Source organism: Accipiter gentilis, chromosome 33 (assembly GCF_929443795.1).
Source record: "Accipiter gentilis chromosome 33, bAccGen1.1, whole genome shotgun sequence".
Classification (NCBI taxonomy): Eukaryota; Metazoa; Chordata; class Aves; order Accipitriformes; family Accipitridae; genus Astur; species Astur gentilis.
The window spans coordinates 10,184,499-10,209,261 of record NC_064912.1 but is presented as its reverse complement, the minus strand read 5'-3'; the positions used below and the strand labels follow the sequence as shown (position 1 = coordinate 10,209,261).

Genomic DNA, 24,763 nt, shown 5'->3' with positions numbered 1-24,763 from the left:
CCCAAACTGGCCAACGGTGTATTCCATACCATGTCACATCCCATCTAGTATAGGAATGGGGAAGTGGGGGGGGGCAGGGAATCGCCGCTCGGGGACTAGCTGGGTGTTGGTCAGCGGGTGGTGAGCAATTGCCCTGTGCATCATTTGTACATTCCAATCCTTTTACTACTACTGTTGTCATTTTATTAGTGTTATCATTATCATTATTAGTTTCTTCTTTTCTGTTCTATTAAACCGTTCTTATCTCAACCCACGAGTTCTACTTCTTTTTTCCCAATTTTCTCCCCCATCCCACTGGATGGGGGGGGAGTGAGTGAGCGGCTGCGTGGTGCTTAGTTGCTGGCTGGGGTTAAACCACAACAACAGCAATCAACACCGACTGTTTTCCCCCCACACACATATAAAGGAAATTTATTTCCAGCTTTGGGAAAAGAATGTACCAGCATAATCACAATGAAAGTACATATCAATCTCCAGGCATGCTGCTCCCCTAAGTACAGGAACAGATTCTCAGTTTCTCTGAATCAATACAGTTCGGAAGGCCCAAATCACAGATCATAATGCCATTACACAAGGCACTCTGCAAACCATACAAACCTACAGGCCCTTCTCTGCAGATCTGACAATGCAAATGAGAAAATTTAAGCAACCTGAAAGATTATTGCCTGTTTGCAACATGGACATGAAAGTGAATATTGTGGACAGCCTTTCCATATTTTGTTTCTTCCTAGTAAAAGGGACTGAAGTGTAGAAATACAGCATGATGCTAGATATTGTCTTCTACCTGCTGTACAAGAGGGTATGTGTAACAAATGTCTTCAAACTTCTTACAAAGAAGTTTTTCCATAATACACCTGCTTTCTGCTAAAGTCAGTTATAGTTTTACAGGAACAAATGGCACAAAAAGATTATCTCCTCTGAATGCCTCACCTCAATCTGTAAACTGTCATGCTTTACAAGGAAGTCCAATCTAGATGGCGCAACATCAAAGGTAATTCTCTCTCCCCTGTAGAATGGTATCTGAAAGAAGACACATTGCTTTGACTCCTAGGAAGCTACGGCGACAGAATTGTTTTCCTTTACTATTTTTTCATGTCCTTATCACCATCAGACACCTCTATGAAGGGTCAAATGGGTGGCAAACTTCCTGGAAAAAATAACTCAAGAGGGATGGAGACAAGAATAAAGGCAGTATTTCAAGACTGTTTGATGGAAACCATATGAAATTATCTGAAAAGACAGAAAACAAACCCTCTACTCAGAATGTGGCAAAGGTACTTGGATGTGCAAGAGCTTACAGATAGGATACTTACTATAAGATTGCAAGAAGGGTTAAAGGAACAAGAAAAGTTTGAATCCTGCTTCTAGAGCACGCAGACAGAGAATGCAGGACCATCATTCTAGGCCGTGCACAGGCAACCATAATCTCACACTACTCAGACATAATAAAGAGAATGGGCAAAAAAAGAAAACAGAGAACTTAAAGGACTTGAGGTGGCTGTAGCCAACTGAAACTTTCAGTCTCCCAAAAGCCTTTAGGTGTTGTTCTGTGACTGGCCAATGTATTCAGGTAATTCAGAGCCTGATTTGCAAATAAGTTTTTCCTCAGAAACCACACCACAGAGCCCTATCACAGCAACTTACTTCACTGTCATATACTTTAGGTTGGAGGTTCATATTCCAATTGTTTCATCCAATTCAAAATACTTCAGCTACTTCTGTTTTAACAGCTATAAAGTTAAGCATCATCTAGTTTCGAAAATGAAAGTTAACAACCCAATGGATAGACAACCAATGAACTTTCTAGCTACTTAACCACAGTGCATTTCCCACTTGGCAGAGAAAGAAAGCTGAAAGATCCATCTTCCTTTGATACAACATTGCACAAATAGGATAGAGATTCATCTCTTGACTGGAATCTATCCACAGGAGAAATATTGTAGCCCACAACATCCTGTGACAATAAATGCAATACAACTTTTTTCTCATGGGAGAACAGAGAAAATAATTTCAGGGGGTATGTAGGAGGGTTCAAAATAATATACTGTGAATGAAGGATGGGAAGTACAAAACCATTTTAGAGGCAAAGTCTGATACCATAGCTTAAAATTCATGCATAGGTAAAAGAGAAAAAAACAGCCAATAATCAACCCTACGGTAACAAGGACAAGAAAACTGGGAAATTCAACAACCCCCGGTACCCCAGAACTGCACTGCATGTCTTAACGTAACTGACTTCAGTTCTGTGGACAAGGTTAACATTACAGAACAGAGCTTTACTTTAGGTAACAAATCACAGTACATGAACAAATATTTCACACTCATTTCATGACACATTTTTAAGGTGGCAATAGAAGCTGTTGAACTTTGTCTTCACATCAAGAGGGCAAAGAGCAACTAAGACCTCATGCCGAAGACACATTACTGCTACTGTACAGTAAATTTCAGGATTTGTCTGGCAATATCTTGTGCCAGAAGCCGGTCTTCCACCACGGAGAAGGGTCATTCTCATGAGAGAACACATTTACTAACCAACATTTAACATGCAAAAAGGTGTAACTGGAAAAATATTGTCTTAAAACAGGAGCCCTTAAGCCTGCTGACCAACAGGGAATCTACAGATCAATAACATGCTGTGAACCATATTAAGTTTTGCACTTGCTGCATGCTTCAGTTCAGGTCTTAGTTTTCTATGCCCCTGAACAGCCTGATTGATGAGGAACCTGGTTGTTTGAAAACAATAATGAAGGGTTCAAAAGAGCTGAAATTAAAAGACTTTTCTAATTTCTTGTGTCCAAAAAATATAGCCTCAGTTTTGCCAACATTTAAACAGATGGCTATTGTGTTACACATCTGAGTAATTCCACGGAGGTCACATGAAAACTGAGCACATACACAAATGTTGTAATACAAGGGCTTTTTTGGAAAAAAACACACCAAACCCAAACCTCAAAAAAAACCCAAAACCCAAAAAATACAGCTTGAACGGTTGCAGAGTTTGTTCTCTATAAGCCAAGCTCAATGAAGGACAGAGGAGAGTATCAGGGCATATGAATCTAGAAGCTATTTAGCTGCTTCTTATTTATGTCCATACTCATACTGAAAAGGTACTGATACACCATTACCTCTTTAGTGACAGGAGAAAAGGAGAAACATGACCCCTTTCATTGGTTCTCCACTGCTCCTTACTGACCCAGAAACATTGTAGACTGCAACAATCAGAGGGCTAGCAGTGTAAGCATTAGAACTCGTCACCCGTACCACTGTATTTGACTGAAATACAGAAACACATACATTTTCATCAAAAGTAGGTATAGATCTCATTTACAGCACCTAAATAGCAATCAGAAGCCGTTTCAACCGAAACAGAGGCCAGAGCAGCAGTACTCAAAGAGGGTCCACAGGCTAGTCAAAACACAAGACACTAAAGCAAAGACACTTTGCAAAACAGTATTTTTCCTATTTTACTGATTCAGGAATTGGTCAGGATCTCAGAGCTCCTCAGAAAGCAATCAGTCTGAGAGGGAAGGATTAGAGCATCTGCTGCAATATTCAAGCTCCTGCAAAATGTATACGATTAGAAGACCGAAAGCAAGAGCTCATTTGCCAGTCCTTCCCTGGCTGGCTCCACTATCTCCAAACTGGGCCTGCACGAGGCAGTTTCTTGACTACCTAAATTAAATTTATGAAAACTCCATTAACCTCGTCCAGTCACAAAAACCCTTCCTCACACTCGTTGGTCAAGACAAGGTCTAGCAGATCCGCCCTCACTAAACAGGTAAACCAGAACTTTTGTAGCTCTAACCTCTTTCAACATCCAGGTAGGATGAGATGCAAAGATTTCATATTCGCCAGGAAGGACTTTAAAGAAAGCAAACCTGTAAGGCAAGACAGGGGTTACGTCTCTTCAGAAATAGTCACAAACATTCCTTTACAGAAAAACAACTCAGACTCTATGCACATGTTAGAAAAAATATTTCAGAAGTACTATAATCCCAGTTGATATGGTGAACTGAAAGAATCTTGAGTAAATGAACAGATGAATTAAGTATGCACCACCTACACTCACTTTCCTCCAGGTTGTGTAACAGTTGCTTGTACGTTTATGTCACTGCCAGCATTTCTCAGTACAACCTGGACTCCAGCAGGACCTAATGTGTGACCTTTGCTGAGAACCTGTCAAAATGAAAAGAAACCAGAGTATAAATAGATAAAAAAAACTTGCAGAGCTGAAGTAGAATGTCTTTATGAACGTAGAATTAGCATAATAAGATGGAATAAATAAAGATAAAGGAGTCTAACCTTTCCATTCACAGAAAACCCTGTGAACACAAAGTTAATATCACCTCCCTTTGTGCAAACGTCATTAATGCCATCCACATGGATGTCTACACTGGTTGGTTTTGGAGAGGAAGAATAAACAGCAAGGCAGTTAGTGAGAGCTGAAGCAATTCTACTTTAGCTTTACAAAACTCTCACAGAAACGCGTTAACTCAAGCACACAAGCACTGCTCTGGAAGTCTTGCCTCAGCAAAGTTAAAGCACCCACATACCCTGATGCTGAAAATCCTCTTTCCCCCTCCCACTGCAGCCATTTCTGTCAAAAACCCCACAGTTCTTCAAATCAGCTCATGAGTTAGTTTGTCAGTGTCTACCTTACAGCTTTATTTTCCTCTGGTATAGTAAGTACATTTTAGTTATTAAAACCATACAGCAGGGCTTATCTCTTTTGAAAAGCGCTTGATTTTCCCTGCCAACTGCAAGTTAGACATAGTTAAGTCCCACATTGCAGATACACTGTCCTGTTGTATGAAGACATATGAGCACTTACCGAAACTCCACCCTAGGGGAGGCTCAATTTTAAGAATGAAATCCCCCTAAAAATAAAAAAGCAGAAACTGTCTTCACTGATCTAAATTCAGTTAGCTAAAGGATGAAAAAAAAGAAGTCAGAACTCAAGCATCATGCTGCAGACTGTAACACAAGACTCAGCTGTCCCATTCTCCTTTCCTCCTAAGATACTCTGTTCTAAGCAGTAGCAATATCTACCCACACAGGCTGGGATGCTGGGCTGACATCCAGCCAGCTAAGAGCAAAAATTAAGTTTCATCACGTTTATACTGCTTCCAGACCAAACCTGGCTCATGTTCAAGCAGCTCAGTGTTAGAAAGTGTTCAAATCTATCTCCACCTGCCCCAACAGATGTACTCTTAAATAGGCCTTCAGTATTTCCACTAGGAGGTCCTACTCAACCATTCTGCCCAAACATGGGATAACAAAATTTCAATCCTATTAAAAGATCTGCACCAAAAGGGAATTAATCTACACAGAGATCCTCTTTAAATCAGTGGGCACCACATATGTTCTGCCACAAACGTTCTGAAGGTCACCCCTGGAAAGGCTCAAACACCTAAGAATGAAATCGCTGAGATCAGAAAGCATCTTACATTCTTAGATTGGGAAGGGAAGGATTTATTTGGCGGCTGGACTAGACGACCTTTAAAGGTCCCTTCCAAACCAAACCATTCTATGATTCTATTTCTGATCCCCAAGTTAGCTAGCTCTTTAAAAGAGCAAAGCACTTAGACCATCTGAGGGCAGCTTGTATTTAATTTGAATGTAAACATCTTTCCCGTCGAAATAGACATCAAACTTCTGATACATTCTGAGCTTCCTGTATTGTTATTTTCTTACGATAATTTTAACATCTGCAATTAGTCAATCAATTTTCCATTGAGTCATATCAAAACACATTCTCATACGGATATATTTTAATTTCTAGTTAGATAACCAAAAGCTTTATCTGTACTCTGTAGGAACCTGTACTTTTTGCGCAGTATTTGTACAGCTGCTAGCACATGGCTGTTGGCAGTAACTCAGGCTCCCAATGCTGCAGTCGTTCAGATAAACAGCACAAACGCAACACGGCAGCTGAAGTTACCTGGCTTTTCTCACGATACTGCTTCGCACTGAGAAATAAAATAGTTGCATTACAAAAAGGAACGGTTGAAAGTTTGGTCCCAAACAAACTAAATTACGTCCCAATTCAAATGTTTCGTGGGTGGGATCTGCCGGCAGATCGGAACGCAGAGTCGGCTCCTGCCCCCGGCACAGAGGAGACAGCACTGGCATTTCAGCTTCTTACCTTATCGTAGAGGGGAATCATGAAATACCCATTGTTTGGAGCACAATCTGTCTGGTATTTCAGAGTACCGTGTTTTGTATATAACTTAATCTAAAAGAAACAAACAAAAAAAGACGACAAAGCCTTTAAAAACACGTGAGCAAAGCTAGAAGCAGGTATTCTTCTACACAGCAGCACCCGCGTGTCCCCAGGGGGTATAACAGGGCTTATGGCACGAAGTCTACCATCCACCGGGCAAAGCCGGCAGAGCCCAGTCCCGGGCTCTGAAGAAAACGCGTAAAGAACCACCTCGCTTCAGCCGAAACCACGCCGCGACCACGGTCAATTCAAACAGCGGCCAGGGCAACAGGGCTTCAGTCACGCCGCGCAGCCAGGCGCCCAGGCCGAGCCTTTACAGCCGGGCAGGGAACAGGGGGCGAGGGCCGCCAGGCGCCCTCCTCCAGCCCCGGCCGGCTGAGGGCGGGGGGGCGGCGGCGCCCACCTCGATCAGGGAGTAGTTGATCTCCACGTCGGACTTGACGAAGCCGCCGCAGCCCACGACGATGTCCTCGGAGCCCCGCGCCAGGGCGCAGCAGAGCGCGCAGACCAGCGCCAGCTCCGCCGCCGCCCAGGCCCGCATCCCGCCGCCGCCTGCCTGACTCAGCGCCGCCCGCCGCGCTGCCGGAAGGGAAGAGCCGGGCCGGGCCGGGCCGGGCCGGGCCGGGCCCAGCCGGTGGGTGCTGCCCCCTGCCGGCCCGGCGGGCTGCGGGCCCGCTCCCCGCCGCGGGCTGTCCCGCCTCCGCCGCCAGTTGTGCGCAGCCCGCTGCGAAAGCCTCACCGGGGCCCTCCCTGGGGGTTGCCCCTACTTCGTTCGCGCCGCTCCCGTGCGATGCAACCCCGGCGAGGCGACACGGCGCCCCGCTGGCTACCCGCCTGCCCGCCGAGGCCGAGGCCGAGGCGAGGGAGCCCCCGGCCCGCTGCCCCATCCCGCTGCCGGGGGGCTCCGCCTCGGCGCGCTCCTGCTGCCGGGCTGCGCGAACGCACACGCGTCCCCGAGGAACTCCCGGACGGACTTTGCCCGCCGCCCCCGGACGGGACGGGGCGCTCCGGGGGCTCCCGCCAGTCCCCCACGCGCCCGGCGGGAGCCGGGCTCCCGGCCGCTGCCCTGTGAGGAGAAACGCCCGCCCCGCCGGCGCTGAGGCGCGGTCCGGTACGCCGAGGGGAGGGTCCGCGGCCGCAGGCGGCCCGCCCCCGCCGGCTGCCGAGCCGAGCCGCGCCGCGAGGCCCCGCCCGCCACCTCCGCGGGCGGCATGGCGGCGGGCGGTGCGCTGTGCGGCTCCCGGGAGGGCTCCGCGGGGCTCTGGGTGAGTGCGTGGGTAAGCGAGCGCCGCGGCACCGTCCCGCTGCCGGGCCGCCCCTTCAGAGGCTCCGTCAGAGCCTGGCCCGGAGCGAGCAGCCCGCGGTGCGAGCGAAGGAAGCGAGCGGTGGCGGCGGGCGGCCCCGGCCCGGCCGCGGGGTGCGCGGGTCCGACCTGCGCGGGGCCGGGAGAGCCGCTCCGCGGGGCGGCACCGCCCGGGTGGGTACCCACGGCCCCTCCTGCCGGGTGGGTACCCACGGCCCCTCCTGCCGGGTGGCAGTTGGCAGCGCGGTACTCGAGTAAGGCGGCGGACAGACGCGCTGTCAGCGGTGAAGCGCGCGTCCGTCAGAGGTGGCTGGTGTTGGGGACTTTGCTCCCAGGGACGAGTTTTCGCCCCGGTAGAGAACAGCCCAAGTCTTTATCCCGTTCCAGTAAATGGGATGGAAGTTGCATGGGAGCCTGCAGTCTGGCTGCGCTGCTGGAAGGGTGTTGAAGTTAGTCCCGTTATTGTCTTCAGAAAGATTCTGCTGGATGACCCGCTACGGGAGTACCTTTGAAAGGGCTCTGTTGAGTTGATCAGTGCAGGCTCACGTGGATTTCCATCCATAAACTCTCACAATAATTTGTGGGCCCTTAGCTGCTTCCTCTCGTTATCAAGTGATTCCTTTCCTCTAGCCTTGCTTTGCATTGTGTCCTCCGCATAAAGGACTCAAACCGCCTCTGCAGGCTGCTGAAGAAAAAATACACTTGCCTGTTTATCTACAGTTGCTGTATTTTTAGTATTGTTATGTTGGCAGATGAGACCCAACTATCTGTTCAGTCAGAAAAAATTCCAAATGGATTATAAATACAGATGAGGAAGTGCAGTTACCACGCAGTTTATGCACTAGAACACTTCTTTCCTCCTCCATTTCACCAGCCATTCCCTACTGACTGTTCTGATCGTTCCCAAATGCCAATAATCTTTTTCACGCCCAAATTATTTTTTGTCAGTCCACTTTCAATAACTTAAATTTGCTCTCTTTTTTGCTCCCTAGTTGTGATACATGATGTCCTTTCTTTGGCATCTTTCACTTTTCCAACCTTCCCCCCCCCGCCCCTCTCTTTCTACTTCCATTCCCTCCAAAATGCCACTGCTGAGTCCTCCCTCCATCCCTCCCCCGTGACACCTTACTATTCTCCAGCAACCCCTCTGTGACCAAATGTTTTTTACATTTGAAACCGTAAATCAAGTTCCTCTAACTTTATCGTAGATCTCAGTTGTAGCATTAGCAACTTGCATTAGCTGGTGAAGTTCTGCATACATTAGCTTTACTGTTTCACTTCTGTGTTGATTCTGTGACAGAACTGGAACCAGACATGGTATACAAACACCCCAAGATTCACGTGGTGCTTTGAGAGTACAGTCGTTGCTTGGATCCCTTGTGCCTATCTTTGGATCTGTTTTCCTTTCTACTACTTGTATCTTCGACACAAAACGAAAGGCTATATCAGGATGTCCCACATCTTCAAAGCCAAAATGGTAAGGGTGGAAGATGGGGTTTGATCCTAACATTATCACAACTTTGATGCAGAAATTAATTTTTCTAAATCATTAACTCTTTTCTGATGATCCAGCTCTGTGTTTGCTTTAACGTTTACTCACTCAGATAAAGCCAGGTCAGTATAAATCAAGTAAAGTTTTAGGAAGAACTGTCATTAAGACCTTCTCCCCTCTACTTCCATTCAATTCCCTGCTACTTCCTGTAACGCTCTCTATCCCAAACCTGCTCTTCCACCTCTCCAGTCTAACCACCTAGGCTGCTTGGAGCATTCAGTTTGGTGGATTGTCCCATCACCGTTTCAGTCCATTCCATCATGTGTTTGCTGCCTCTCCCCCAGGTCCTTGGATTCATCCTGGTAATACTGTATTTTTCTAATGTCTTCTTCGTACTGTGGGAAATAAGCCAAGGAATCCCACGGGCTCCAGCATTCTTCATTAGCCCTGCCGTAGTGGGAATCACAATGGTAATTCTTCCTTTGTTTTGTCTGCATGTGGCCTAGCTTAGCCCTTCTGGGGCGGATATTGTATTTCCCATGTTTCTCAGTATCTTTGAGCACAAAGATAGCTGATGGAGAGTAGGAGGCTGGAGATGTGCTTTGTGAGTTTCTGCTGTGTAATGCACCAGGGATTTGGAGTTGCGTGGGACAGACCACTGGGTATACAGCTATGGTATAGAGCCCTGTGGGCAGAGTACACCTCGCAAGAGTGAAGGTAGCAGGAATGTTTAGAAAGAGGCCTCACAACAACGAGACAAGATGTAGTTTCTCATAACCATGGTATGCGATTTAGTATGGTTTAGAATGAAATGGGATTTCTGTTCAACCTAAATGCCTGTCCTCCCCTTCTGTCATTGTGTCTTCGTAGCCTAGATCCTCCCAGCCTGTTGGCCCATGTGTAGTTTTATTATTTCCCCTTTCTGGAGAGACATTCTTGAGTGCAAAGTTGCACATAATGCTTTTCAATTTTAGCCTTTTAGGAACAATGCTGCAGCTCGGAACATCTTGAAATGTTTGAGCAAGAAACTGATTTTTCTCTATTGTATCTGCTAATTTGATAATAATGTTTGGCATTCCATTACCAGCTATTTATTTGGACAAATTCGTACTTCCTTGCAGATCCTTGCCATGTTCCTTACCCAGGCAGAAAGAATGATGGGCATCCAGTCTTCAGGCATCCTGTTGATTTACTGGCTGCTCTCATTCATGGCTGCAGTTGTGATGCTTAGTTCCAAAGTCCAACACGCCCTGGAAAGAGTAAGTGATATCGTGTATCTTTAGCATGCAGGGGTGTGAAGTCTCTCTACAACCGGGCTCTTTTTGCTTCATTGATTGTGAGGTGGAGAACCAAGTTCCTCTCCTTAAGGTACATGCTGAGAAAAATGATTGATGACACTTTGTCATCTCAATGCATGTTGTCCCTTTCAATGTAGATAGTGTGGTTTTCTGAGAGCTCGGCAGACTTTGTGTATGAATAAAAGCAAAATGAACATAAACGCTGTCAGTAAAAACTGGTCTTACACCAGATTTTGTATCAGCATAAATATGTTGGTATATTATACGTTTTTATTATCTGGATATTTGTGGTGAATGTTTATTTGGGGAGGAGTGCTAGCTGGGTTTACACATCTGAGACTTACTGTCAGTGGCCATTTTCTTCAGGCAAACAGTTGTACATTTCCATCACAACAAGGGATAAACAAAAGCTTATGTCACCTGTGTGTTTAAGTAATAGGGGAAAAGCATGTGGCCACTAAACAAAAGACAGTTAGGAACTTGCTTTCTCCTGCTGTGTTGAATGATACTCAGGCACCAGGCCTCTTGTAGAAATAACACTCTGCCACTTCTTGCTACCAAAATACAGTTCCAAAAATACTCGGACTTTTTCCTTGGTTTTTCTCTTTCTCATTCGCGAAATTAATTAGAGAGCCCTTCATGGAGCCCCTTAGACACACCATTTATAATAAAACCTGGCAGCTGCTTTATTGTATCAACAACTCATCCCACTAGGTGAGCAAGGAGCTTCTATCCTGTGGGGAGAGATTTGAAGGAATCAGACAGGACAGCAGGTACTGCTCCATTGTTAGAAAGAGATGTGCTGAAACTTGTAGGCTATAAACCTTGGGAGGCCTGATAAGGGAAATAGAGAGGCGCCGAGGTGGTGAATTACTGACCCATGAGTCATGTTCGATAAGGTGCTGGAACTTAGAGTCTTTTGCAAAAATAGCTTAGTTGCTGACAGTCCAATTGTTAAAGTTAAGTAGCTACCAATTAGCGCACGCTGATAAGAACTTTGAAGCATAATAACCAATCAGTTCAAAAAACGCATCTTCTAATTTTCTATATAAACGAGTGTTATATACAATAAAACAGACCCTCTGCTTGCATCAAGCTGTGTCCCGTCTCTCAGTCGTGGCACTATCCCTCAGAACACCCAAAGTTCACTGAATAATGATGCCATGTGGACATCTGACTTGACTAGACTTCTGTGAAGCCTCATGATAAAACCGTCACTATAAATAATACATATGCCTGTTATTTAGCATTTTCTGATACTCCAGTTTCAGGAGATACCTGTTTAAGTAGCTCTACATAACTACAGTTTAAATAAATGGACTTCATGCTTTCAACCAAAACTCAGAGCTTATGGCTGGTAGAACATGAGAAGCCATCTTTCTCCACTGATTTCACATATTCTGTTTTGTAGGGCTTCCTGGAAGACCATTTCTGCCATGTTACCACTTACCTTTATGTTAGCCTGGTGCTAGGAGAACTTGTGTTATTCTGCTTAGTTGATCACCCTCCCTTCTTCTCTAAAGCTGTCAACAGTCCTGTAAGTACAATGTAGCTTTTTATAATGCATTGCTTCATTGCTCAAACAGGAATTTATGGGAGTACACAGGAACGTCAGTATCTGGGAGATGTAAGATGCATCATTCTGTATAAAGGCTGATGGTTTTAAAAGGTAACCAGCAGAATTTGAAATAATAGTACTGTCTCTCAATATGTGTTTTGAAAAACTAAAAACCTCTTCTATCCATATTTATGTTTCTTTTCATCAAAACCAGTAGGTAGAGCTCATATTGCCTCCCCCTGCTCTCCTGTGCAGCAGTACTCTATGAGTAAGGCAGAGCTTGGTACTTCAGAAAATAAATGTCTTTGGGTATTAAGAATGACATTCTTTGTTCCTCCGTTGGAAACATTCAAAGTCTAATTCTCCAAAGTCTCCCAATCCCATTGATCCTCCACCATACATCTGCACTGTCAGGGTCAATGAATGAGGGGTGTGTAACTTTTTGATTGCTTTGCCTGGGGGAGCACAGAAGGGGATTATATTCATCTGACACGTGCCCTTTTCTCTATATAAATATCACCCATGTTTTTCCTCCCATCAGAATCAGTGTCCAGAAGCCAGCACCTCTTTTCTTTCCAAAATCACATACTGGTGGTTCTCTGGGTAAGAAAACACAGAAAAAGACGTGCTTTTGCTAGAATATCAGAAAAAAACCAGCAGCATAAGAGAGGGTGTAGATGACAGCCAGTAGGAAATATCTCAGCCTCCGGGTTAGCTTATGCAGTGAGTATTTCAAGTTCTTTCTCTGGGGACTTGAGGTATTCTCACAAGATCAAATTGTGAAAATTTAACTTACTTTTCTCAAAACAGTTCAAAACACACATTTGTGATTCTAGATAATTCTCTTCCCCCTTCCAACTACCCTTCCAGTGCCCTCCCAATTTTGAAATAGACCCCAGCAATCTCAAAAGATCACAGTACACCAACCATAGCCCTGTTTGCCTGCCAGACATTTGTTATACAAATGCTGGCCAAGGGGAAAATAGTGAATGAGGACATTGGCCCAGCCTGCTGCTTAGCATTCAGAAGTAAAATGATTACATAACTTAGGCCTAACGTCCACTACAATAAGGCCTCATCTGTGGTTCACTGAGTCACAGAGTAAGTTAAACCGAACTTTGTTCCCCACTGCCCAAGACCCAACTCTCAGTATGGACTAGAAATTAGGGCTTACTGGCAAATCCTCATTCTGTTGACAGAAGATAGCATTGGAATTTGAAGCAAAACTGCTGTTCCTGAGCACTCATATTTATTCTGGGAAAGGATAGTCCTGAGTAGTGTTTTATGTAAGTACCTATGTGCTCACTGTGGTGCACTAACTTAAAGCCCATCTGTTTTGAAAACGTTACATGCATAACAAATCCTTCTGTGCTTACCTTACAGCAGTCTGTGTGTTTTCCAGGCTTGTCTGGAAAGGCTGTCAGCAGTCCTTGAAGGTGGATGACTTATGGCCAGTGAGGAAAGAGGAGTCCTCTGAAGAAATTGTTGCTTGGGCTGAAAGAGAGTGGAAGAAATGTCATAGCAGAACCCAGCAGTGAGTACTTGATCTAGAGAGTGTGTCATGGACTCAGCTGGGCAGTTTCTCTCTTGCATCTAGATTATATAAACAGCTAGGCTTACAGGTGCTGGTATGCCATCTCAGAACAGGCTTTAATGCCCTCTGTTCCCCACAGAGTGATAGATAGACTGCTTCAGCACATATTGAGGCTCGGAATGTAAGCTCTGCTAGGTGCTTCCTACCTGAACAAGAGAACGGTTGAAAGATTCAATCCTGCTGAATTATTTGTCCATTAAACAAGAAGAAGAAAAGGGTAGCATACATAAAATGGTCCAAATAATGCTCTGCTGTGAAAACTTGGGGGTCTTTACTCTTCAGTAGGTGAGCACTCAGTGAGTGAGTTCCTTTGTGCAAAACTTGATTTTAAGTGTTGAAATCTGCTGGAGAACATCCTTCCATTCCTGGAAGCATGGAACTGTAAGTTTTTTTGTGAGAGGAATCATTTTTTGATGAGCATTTTTACTGGACATGGCATGAAACCCAGTGTGAGATATTTAATGATTTTTTTAAAGCATAAGATCCCAAAGCTTTCTTCAGTTGCGGCTAGCTTTCTCATTGTTTCTTTCTCTAGAAAAGTGTGGTCTGCTACATTTAAAAAGGCTCAAAAGAGTGAAACTGGCATAGCAGAAGCTGAGGAGATAGAGGTTCTGCTGCAATCAGAGCACAGTCAGAGCAGGCCCTTACTGAAAGTGTTTTGGAGCATGTTTGGAACCTATTTCCTTCTCAGCACTGTCTGCTTAGTTATCTGTGATGTCTTCTTGTTCTCCATCCCAAAGTTACTGAGGTATGTGCATATTTATAATGTATTTCTATCACATGTACAAGATTGCTGTGTGCATGAGCTCACAGAGAGATGTGTATGTTATGACAGCACCCACAGAGGTGGACACACAAACACTTATCCTTTGAAATCTCCTATTGCTGATGGAAAGAGATGGACTATCACTTGTGCTAAGCCTACAGTCAGCTCAGTGGGGGAAAAACCAAACCACTGTCTAAAGCTGTGCATGCTTTCTCCACTGCTGTATTCCAGCAGTGGAAAGGACAGGCTGCACTAAGCCTTTTGACAACTTTACTGGAACAGGAGTGAGTTATTTGATGGTGCTACATATCACATTATTTGCACAGGCTGTCAGCCACTTGCTGTAGTCTTAAGGCTCCATGTTCCCCGACTAATTATAGAGAGCACAGCTGTGCATTCTACACATCTTGAATAGCTTCTTCAGTCAGTTGACATAGTGCTTTGTGGATTGCGTTGGTACAACACAAACCTGCATTACAGTATATTTTCAAGGGCAAAATCACTTCTTAGTCATTAAGAGAAGTTCTGGAAATGTCAATGACTTCCTTAGTTTATGGCTCCCAATTTGCATATTTCTGACAAAGTCATGGATTTAAGGAGCCATTCTTAACACTGAAAATGAGGTCTCCTCCGAGAAGATGCCGAGATCAAAAATTGCTTCAAAACCAAGAGTGACTAAATGTCAAAAATCAGGATATTATAAGACATGGGATACGCAGCAGTTTTTCCAATTCTTCTGCTATTTTACTGATAAACATCAGCCAGAGAGAATACAGAAAAATCCCTGGTATTTCTGCATTTCTGTGTGTCTGATATTTCATCAGTTCTGCCTGGTTTCATCAACATTTTGCTCCTATCTTGCAGCCTTTTCCTGGAATTCATTGAAGATCAAGAAGCACCTAGCTGGCATGGTTATTTCTACGCCTTCACTATGTTCCTTTTGGCTTGTCTCCAGACTCTGTTTGAACAACGATATATGTACATGTGTCTTGTTCTGGGGTTCAGACTGAAAACTGCAGTAACAGGGCTTGTGTATAGGAAGGTGAGTGTAGCTTTCTTTTCGTCTTCATCTTTTTGTAGCCCTACAGTAGTAGTTACAACATTGTTGGTACCTCGTTCTTAACAATATCAGGGAGATGTTATTAGAAACTACTTTTAGGGTGTAACTCTATGCTATATTCATCTCTGAACAGTATGTGGGAGGTATTTTACTATTTATTTTTCAGATCTTACCTCTGAAGGAAAAGCCAAGGAAAGGAAAGAGGAAAAAGCAACATAAACTTTATTATGCTGTAGATTATGGTTAGGGAAAGGAGTAAATTCTTCATCTTAAAGTGAAGTCACATATCCCACAGAACAGCATGTTTTCAGTACCTAGGATTTGACATTTTTCCTTCTCTCTTTTTTTCTTTTTTTCTTTCTTCCTTTGTAAGGAAAAGAAAGTTGTTTGATTTTTGGACCAAAGCTGTTGTCTGATGATGCCTTTGCTTTCTTCTCTATCCTGTCTAGATCCTAGTTATGTCAAATGGATCAAGGAAAGCAGCAACAGTAGGTGAAATTGTTAATCTGGTGTCTGTTGATGTCCAAAAGCTAATGGACCTGATTATCTGTTTTAGTGGGACCTGGCTTGCTCCCATTCAGATTATCATCTGCTTTGTATTCTTGTGGCAGGTAAAATATGATGACAGTACTTAACAATCCCTTTCTATTCTAGGTATCAAAGGAAAAAGGAGTTTTCAGCATTCTGCTTAGAGCTTTGCTGGCTTGAATAACCTGAACTTGCCATATTTTTCTTAGCTCTGCAGCATGGTAGATTCACTTTTCTTTTTAGAAGATACTTTTATTGATGTAGAATCCTCACCCAATCCTTCATTATATGGTCTCACCTGTGTATTCAGCATTCAGTCTCTTTTAGGGAAAAGACACTGAGTATGGTAATTCTGAGCTGGCTGAAAAACTTCTGCCTCTGATTTTCCTCTGTCACTGCTCTTTTCAACCAAGATGTGGTGGCCCAGTGCAGGCTGAGAGTCCAGTTCCAGCTCCTTGGCATCGTTACAGAGCATAAAGGGGAATGGTCTGAAATAGCAACTTGACATACTTCATCCTAAAGCCTGATTACCACAAAATCAGTGAAACAGTTTGAAGCAAAGTTATATGATATTCAAAAAGAGTACTGGATCCATTGAGTTTCACAGCTATCAAGGAGTTTAGGAAGGAGAGAGCAAAACCTGAATTAGAAATGAAGGATGAGAATCTAAAAGATCCTTTTCTCCCCCCTAATTCAACATACGGTATTTTCTCAGCAGGATAAAGCCCTATTTCTTAGTCCCTGTTTTTGGCAGCACACCCAATGGAAGTATGAGCACTATAGAGACAGTTGATCCCCAGGAGCTTTCCAGAGACCTTTGAGATCTTCCTTTGCTAACCAGGATGGACTGTACCTCGTGCCTGGCAGGATACTATGACCTTGGAAAATTAGTAGCCATGGTTATAGACTGTTGAAAAGTCATCCCTTTTCTAGCGATGTTGACAAGCTGAATGTGGTTGCATGTACTTGGAGCGTAATTAACACTTTGTTTGCTAGTGTTCACAGACCATTTGTGTAGAGAATACTTTTATCTCTCTGTGTATACCAGCGCTCACCTCTCTAGCAAATGTAAGCCATCTGTAGAGAGATGGAACTAAACCATGAAAAACAAGCTCTCTGTTTTGATACACAAGTCATTATGAACCCTGGAATCCAAGAGCTGTCCCAAGAGTTCGTGACACAGTGTAGTGCTACCATTTCATCTCACTAGTTGATGTAAATTCAGGCAAACTGGGTTACTTACACTGCAAGAATAGTTTGTTGAAGGTTTGGGTTTGTCTTTTTAAACAAAACCTGGTTTCGTTTTGGGTCACTTACTTGTGCCAGCCACAAGATGTCCTCCTTAACACATCGAAGAACAGATGGGAAGCAACAGAAATTATTTGAATTTTCAGCGTGCTTCTGGATCGCTTTCAGCACTGATCCAGTTCCTAAAAGGGAAGCAAGTAAATTCAGCAGAGCACGATGACAGGAGTTACCCTGCCTGGAGAGTTAACAATCCACAGTACTTAGGAAGCACAATTCCCAGGAAAGACAAAGGCAAGATTATAGTAAAGCCTTAGCCATGGGGGATGTTAGGCTTAAGTTCAAATAAGAGGCAAGGTGAGCAAGGGGAATGGAAAACAGTTATTTCTAGGAATCACCAGAAGTTCTTCCTCTTTCATTTTCTCTCCTGGCAGCTTCTTGGGCCATCTGCCTTGACTTCGATTGCTGTATTCCTTTTTCTTTTGCCTCTGAATTTCATGATCACCAAGAAGAGGAGTCAGTTTCAGGTACATTTTGCTTCATAAAAATGAAGTGGTATACTGACTTGAGTTATGCTAGGATACTACTTTTAAATGTAAAGCTGCCATGCTCTTCCAAGAAAGGATCACATGGAACCCAAGGCTACTGATGATTACAGTAGGCATGTACTATTAAAAAAGCAAAAAACAAACCAACCAGAAAGTAGTATTTTACTGAAGCGTATTGCTAACACTTCACATCACGTGATGCCTTAATATTTATTATTCATGCTTACCATGACTATGTGAAGGCACATAGGAGGATTTGAAGCTGCAAACTTCTTGAAGTTTGGAGGAAGCTCTTGCATGTCAAGTCTTTTACCTTGTTTGCCTGTCTTTTCTGTGTTTTTTCTGTATTACCAGTAAAACTAAAGCTCTGAAGATGAAAAGCAAAATATTTCCCAGCCTGGAAGATTCATAAGCAACATAGTATACACAGCTCAACTGCAGGGTTCAGAATTCATAGGCAAGAATAAAGTGGGTTTTTTCAGAGTAATTGCACCATTAAACTTTCAACCTATTAAATGGTAAAACTCAAACATTTATTACAGGAGACCCAGATGAAACATAAAGATGAGCGGGCCAAACTCACCAGTGCCATTCTCAGTGACATTAAAGTAATCACACTGTATGGCTGGGAGAAAACCTTCACGGAGAAAGTACTTGGTATCTGGAAGCAAGAACTTCAGGCCCTAAAAAGATGTCAGATTCTCTTCTCAGCATCTAGCTTCTTTCCATTCATCAATTTTCCTGGTGAGTGGTTCACCTTCCTACATAAAACGTGCTGTTACTTGCATTCCTCTTTGTACTCCTGTCTAGACAGATTTTTCCTGTGGGACAGCTGGAGGAATTGGTGGTCTCACAGGAGTTGTTGAGCCCCAGTGGAATCGGCCACACAGACATTTACACTGTCCTAACAGTTCCATGGACAAGTCATCTGGTCTGGCAGTGTGCTCCAGGCAGACTGAGCTTGCTTTGCAAGAACCACCTGGAGACCTCCAGGCTAGACAGAGTTCACGGCACAGTCAGTAGCTGCACAAGTCACTTTTGCACTTGCTGTTGCAGCTCAGCCATGTGTGTTTTCAATAGAAAATGGCTGTGCTTTCACCTCATGGTGGTTGCAGCACCAAAACTTCCTTAAAGCAGAACCAACGTCAGATGATCAGACTTGGTTTGTCACCAACATGCAATGCCTTTGCCTATGGTATTTGCAGGATGGCTACAGTGTATATTGGTGATAGCCTGGATTTAACTAAATGGGTTCCAGAGTCTTTAGGAAGGTGCCTGTCACCCTTGAACTGTTTTCTTCTCTGTCTGAAGCAAATGGTTTGCTGTTCCTTTGCTCCCTTTCAGATTGCATTTGTCATGTTTGCTGTCTACACCCTGGTGGATAACACACATGTCCTGGATGCTCAGAAGGCCTTTGTATCTTTAACACTGATCAACATTCTCAACAGTGCTCATTCCTTCCTGCCATTCTCCATAAATGCAGCTGTCCAGGTTAATTGCGGGCTACGTTCCTTTTATTTTGGCCATAAGTGTTTTTTTGCAGATCATCATTAACAGGTAAAGGTAGGGATTTCTTAGGGCTTTGAACATCAGGGCTAGCTATTTAATTGCTATTGTGAAACAGTAAAGTGCAAGGACTTGCAGCTAAAAGTACTTTGTAGTAGTGTTTTTCAGAAAGGTTCTATATATTGACAAAATAGTCACCAAGAACAACTCTTAAGTCTTTTGGGGCCAGTCAGAAGCACCATTAGATCTCAGAGGTGCTTACAGTTCTGTTTTTAATGACAGAAATCAGAATAGATGGAGCAAAATCTCCATGGGAGATCAGTGGAAACCCTCCTAGCCCAAGCCAGAGAGAAAAGCAAGTCATTGTCCAGTACAAAATTGGGAAATTAATTTTCCTCTTGTACCCCAAGGAGACTGTTACATCTTTTCATGTACAGAAGCCATCACTGGAAAGATTGCGGGATGAATTGGAGAAAAAAGCACCAATTTCACTGTGTGAACAGAAGAGAAAACACAGGGAAGAATATGTTTTTTTGCTAAGCTAAGTGGAAATAAAGGCAGTTAAGGAAGAGCTGTATTTTTCCATCTAAGCCTACAGCATCTGCAACATAGTACCTTGTCAACATTCTAAGTGGGTCTTCAAGCTGAGTCTTCAATTTGGGTTTTAGCTCCCTTTCTGTTCCAAATCTTATTCTTTCATGGGCTTCATTTCAGGCCAAGGTTTCTTTAAAGCGCTTAAGCAGCTTCTCTGAATCTGGAAGAACTAAATCCTGAGAGCTCAAGCAGAAACACTTCTGACTGTGGTAAGCTTTTGTGTTAGTGTTACTGATTTAGGGGAAATGTTACTGATTTATTATTGATTTGTTATTATTAGAATTAATCATATTTAATTTTAATAGGAATATAGAATTATATATTTTTATGGCATTTCATATATTTAACCAACAACCAACAGCTGCTGTGAAATCCTCTGTATAACCCTGTACCAAGGCCGGAGGAATTGGCCAAAATCATTAGTAGGAATATTTAGGATTTAAATAACAAGTAATAAAATATATATCTTAAACAAGTTTGAGATTTAAGGTGATTTTGAGTAGATTATAACAACAGTATAGTCATAAGAAATTTAGGAACATACAAGATGTGCTGTGCACAATAATAAAAGAATAAGTATTGTTTAGAATTAGTTAACCATAGAAACTTTGACTGATTTGTTAGCTTTGTAGTGTTTTGTTTTAGGAGACTGAGAGAGAGATCGTTATGGACCTTAGTTCTGTTACATGAAACCCCACTTTGGTCAACATTACAGGTAGTGGAACCAGGTGAAATCAGCCAATGAGTGTCTTAGTATAAGAATATTAATAAAGTGACGTGATTGAGGACCAATCATTGAAAAGGTTAAATTTGGGAATTAACATTGAATGTATTTTATGTAATCAAATATATGATGGCGAAAGTTGTACTGCGCAGAATCACCTAAGAGGTCAACTATCGGACAAAGTGAGGAAGACTGTGGAAGACCACCAGAGGGCTATAGAAGACCACCAGAGACCTTCAATGCGCATGCGTAAAGGACATTAACATATGCTAATAACTTCCCAGAAATTTAATGAATATGTATAACATTTTTTGGAAATCTAATGAATATGAATGAATAAGTTTAATATAAGGTGTATGATTTTGGTGTTCGGGGTGCGTGGTTCGTGAGAGGACTCACCCGCGCACCCGGCCGTCAATAAAGAAGTGTCTGCTTATCTACACTAAATTGGTGTTGATAAGTTCTTTATTCCGAGTTTTTCGGCAACAGTTTCTGGCGACCCAGATGGGACCTCGCTGAGAGAGACCGGAGGAGTCGGGGACCTGATCGGTTCCAGCCGGCACCGAGGATTTCTCGGGGATACCCATCGATCCCCGATCCATAAGGCTCTTTGCGACGTCCCCTGGATTTTGGTAAGACACTTCTTTTCTTTTTATATTAAGGATAGTGGGTTAGAGTCCCACTAAAGTGGGTTAGAGTCCCACTAAAGTGGGTTAGAGTCCCACCGGTGGGTTAGAGTCCCACCGTATCGTCTGCCTGTCAGACGCGGCGAAAGCTGCGCAGGGTTGGACTGAAGGATCCTGAAGAAAGTGGAAGCCTAGGCGTCTGCCCGTAAGACATAAGCGAAAGCTATTGCTGGGTTGGACAATTTGGGAGTGGGTTAGAGTCCCACAGCTTTTGAGGATTCTGGGTTAGAGTCCCAGCTTCAAAAGCATTTTGGGAGTGGGTTAGAGTCCCACAGCTTTTGAGGATTCTGGGTTAGAGTCCCAGCTTCAAAAGCATTTTGGGAGTGGGTTAGAGTCCCACAACTTTTGAGGATTCTGGGTTAGAGTCCCAGCTTCAAAAGCATTTTGGAGTTTTGGGTTTGAGTCCCAATTTTTTAAGGAATCTTTAAGAATATACGTGTATTTTTGTGAAAAGGTGTGGGTGTGAGTGTTGTAAGTGTAAGACGTGCACAAACTGAGTGTGGAGTATGGAAGAATGAAGTGTGGGTTTGAGTAATTATATATCTTGTATGGTATTTGATATATAACTTGCCAGGGGATATTGGTTATGACTCTTGCCTAGGGAAGTCGGCTTTGTCCGTGCCCTAGTCAAGTAGGTGGACTCCATTACCTGGCAACAATTGTCATCAATATTTATTTGATATCTGACATTTGATATTGGTTTGGTATCGGACATTTAAAAAAATTGAATATTGATATTAGATATTTGATATATAATAGTTATCTAGCATTGGGCATTAACATAATGGCATTGGCCAGAATATTCAAAAGTAGGAGTATGGGAAATTTGTCTACTGATGCAAAGATACCGAAAAACTCTCCGTTAGGATGTTTATTAGCACACTGGAAAGATTTTCAGGATGATTTGCGGAAAAATCAAATGGTTGAATATTGTAATAATTGGTGGCCTTCGTATATATTAGAAGATCAGGAAAGGTGGCCTATGAATGGAACACTGAATTATAACACTATCTTGCAATTAATGTTGTTTTGTAAAAGGGAAGGGAAACAGGATGAAATGCCATATGTGGATTTATTCTTTTATTTAAGACAGAGACGGGATTGGCAGGAAGAATGTAAGTTAACTAGTAGAGACAATTTGGTGATGGCTATAACATCTGACAATAGGAAAGAGAAGAAATGTTGTTTGGCGTGTGGCACTGGAAAAGAGTGTGTAAAGGAGAAAATTGTCCCCAGGGAGGATGAAGGGCCGGAGTTGGATATATCCCCTCCTAGGAGGGGAAGGAATTGGAATCAAGGGCATAGGGAACGGATGGAAGCAGAAAGCAGTGGAATAGAAGATCTGGGGGAAGGACCATCTGAAGTTGTAATTCATACCCCCATTTCTCGGAGGACTCGACAGCAGGCACAGACAATAGCTCCCTTGCGTCAGGGGGTTGGGAATGACGGGCCGGTGTATGTAAAAGTGCCCTTTTCGATCACGGACTTGATGGCTTGGAAGCAGGCAGCTGGAGTATATAGGGAAGATCCTGAGAGAGTAGGTAGAGTGGTGGATACTATAATCAGAACGCAAAATCCGGATTGGAGTGATTTACAGGTGATCTTGGATAATTTGTTGGATGATACAGAAAAACAGATGGTACTAAAGACTGGCAAAGCACAGGCAGAAGTGGCTGTAGTAAGTGGAATAACAGGTGGAACAATAGAGCAGAATTTTCCGTCTGGGGATCCGCAGTGGGATCCAAATAAGGAGGAACATAGAGAAAAGTTGGGACGGTATCAGAAATGGATTTTATATGGAATTAAACATGCTATGCCTAAATCTTTGAATTGGTCTAAAATATATGAGGTGAGACAAGATAAAAACGAGTCTCCATCAGCGTTTTTGGAGAGACTGAAAGAAGCTGCCAGGAAATATACTGATTTAAAGATAGATACAGAGGCAGCCCAGATACAGCTGGCTTTGATTTTCATGGGACAATCGGCACCAGACATAAGAAAGAAACTTCAGAAACTGGAGGGAGAGGATTCAAGGAGTTTGAATAAAATGCTGGAGGCAGCATGGAAAGTATATAATAACAGGGAAAAGGAGGAAAGGAGAATCAGAGAAAATAGATTATTGGCAGTAATGACAGGTACAGCAGACAGAGGACGAGGTAGAGGAAAAGGGCGAGGTATCAGTGGACGAGAAGGATTTAGGAATTTTAGTAACCGAAATTTTAACACCCCCTTAGGAGTCAATCAGTGTGCTTTGTGTAGGGAGGAAGGACATTGGAAAAGAGATTGTCCCAGAAATGAGCAGTGTTCGGGACAAAATATTCAAAAGGAGGTAGCCAGAATGATGGTTTTGGATGAATGAAGGGGACCGGAGGGGAACCCAGCTGAGCCTCTGGTTATAATTAAGCTGGGAGAAAAAGAAGTTAAATTCTTAGTGGATACAGGAGCGACATTTTCTGTATTAAATACTTGTAAAGGAAAAATTGGAACAAAAACAGCGAACATAGTGGGAGCAACAGGGAAAGAGGAAAACAGACCATTCTTGCAACCCTTGGATTTGAAGTTTGGAAATAAAATAATTACACATGAATTTTTGTATGTACCAGAATGCCCGATACCCTTATTAGGAAGGGATTTGTTATCCAAGTTAAATGCACAAATTGTGTTTGAGGAAGGAGAACTCTTTTTGAAAATACCTGAGTCAAAAACCGGAGAAATCCTGATGATACAAGAGAAAGTGGAAGAACAGGAAATTCCACCAGAGGTGGAATTCGCAGTAATTCCTACAGTGTGGGAAACAGATATACCTGGTAAATCAAAATTGGCAGCACCTGTAAAAATAGATTTAAAGGAAGATGCAGGAACAGTAAAAATTAAACAATATCCAATTAAGCCAGAAGTTAGACAGGAACTGAAGAAATTGATTGATAAATTTATAGAGTACAAAATCTTGGAGGAATGTGAATCGGAATATAATACTCCTATTTTACCAGTCAAAAAACCCTCAGGTGGATATAGGTTAGTGCAAGATTTGAGAGCAGTGAATCAGATAGTCAAGGATATATATCCTGTGGTAGCAAATCCTTATACGTTGCTAACAGCGTTAAAGGAGACTCATCAGTGGTTTACAGTGCTTGATTTGAAAGATGCTTTCTTTTGTATACCTTTGGAGAAAGAAAGCAGAAAGCTGTTTGCTTTTGAATGGGAGAATCCACAGACAGGGCGAAAGATGCAGTTAACGTGGACAAGATTACCCCAAGGATTTAAAAATAGCCCGACAATTTTTGGGAACCAACTAGCAAAAGAGCTTGAAATTTGGAAACAGGACAAACCAAGGCCTGAACACCTACTTTTACAATATGTGGATGACATCCTGATTGCTACGGAGGAAAGATTTACCTGCATACAGGTAACCATTGATCTCTTAAACTTTCTGGGACTAAATGGGTACAAGGTATCCAGGAAGAAAGCTCAAATAGCACGGCAGACTGTGATATATCTGGGCTTTGAGATCTCAAAAGGGCAGCGACAATTGGGAAAAGATCGCAAAGAGACTGTTTGTAGCATACCTGAGCCGAAAAACATCCACGAACTCAGAGCATTTCTGGGAATGGCCGGGTGGTGTCGTCTCTGGATTATGA

At 43.1% G+C, this 24,763-nt stretch overlaps 1 protein-coding gene and 1 pseudogene across 1 annotated transcript in view; one reads left to right on the top strand and one right to left on the bottom strand.

Moving 5' to 3' along the window:
- Positions 1-6,842, bottom strand: part of LOC126034254 (nodal modulator 1-like) — a 36,914-nt pseudogene extending 30,072 nt beyond the window's left edge.
- A 548-nt stretch (positions 6,843-7,390) lies between these two features.
- Positions 7,391-24,763, top strand: part of LOC126034222 (ATP-binding cassette sub-family C member 6-like) — a 44,257-nt gene continuing 26,884 nt past the window's right edge. The window contains 16 exon segments of the mRNA XM_049791674.1: positions 7,391-7,488; positions 8,827-9,003; positions 9,363-9,488; positions 10,140-10,277; positions 11,728-11,853; positions 12,416-12,477; positions 13,277-13,408; positions 14,004-14,216; positions 15,099-15,276; positions 15,744-15,905; positions 17,502-17,594; positions 18,158-18,327; positions 18,329-18,359; positions 18,960-19,106; positions 19,836-19,868; positions 19,870-19,924. Of these exon segments, the coding sequence (XP_049647631.1) occupies positions 7,435-7,488; positions 8,827-9,003; positions 9,363-9,488; positions 10,140-10,277; positions 11,728-11,853; positions 12,416-12,477; positions 13,277-13,408; positions 14,004-14,216; positions 15,099-15,276; positions 15,744-15,905; positions 17,502-17,594; positions 18,158-18,327; positions 18,329-18,359; positions 18,960-19,106; positions 19,836-19,868; positions 19,870-19,924 (1,897 nt within the window). The 5' untranslated portion in view covers positions 7,391-7,434.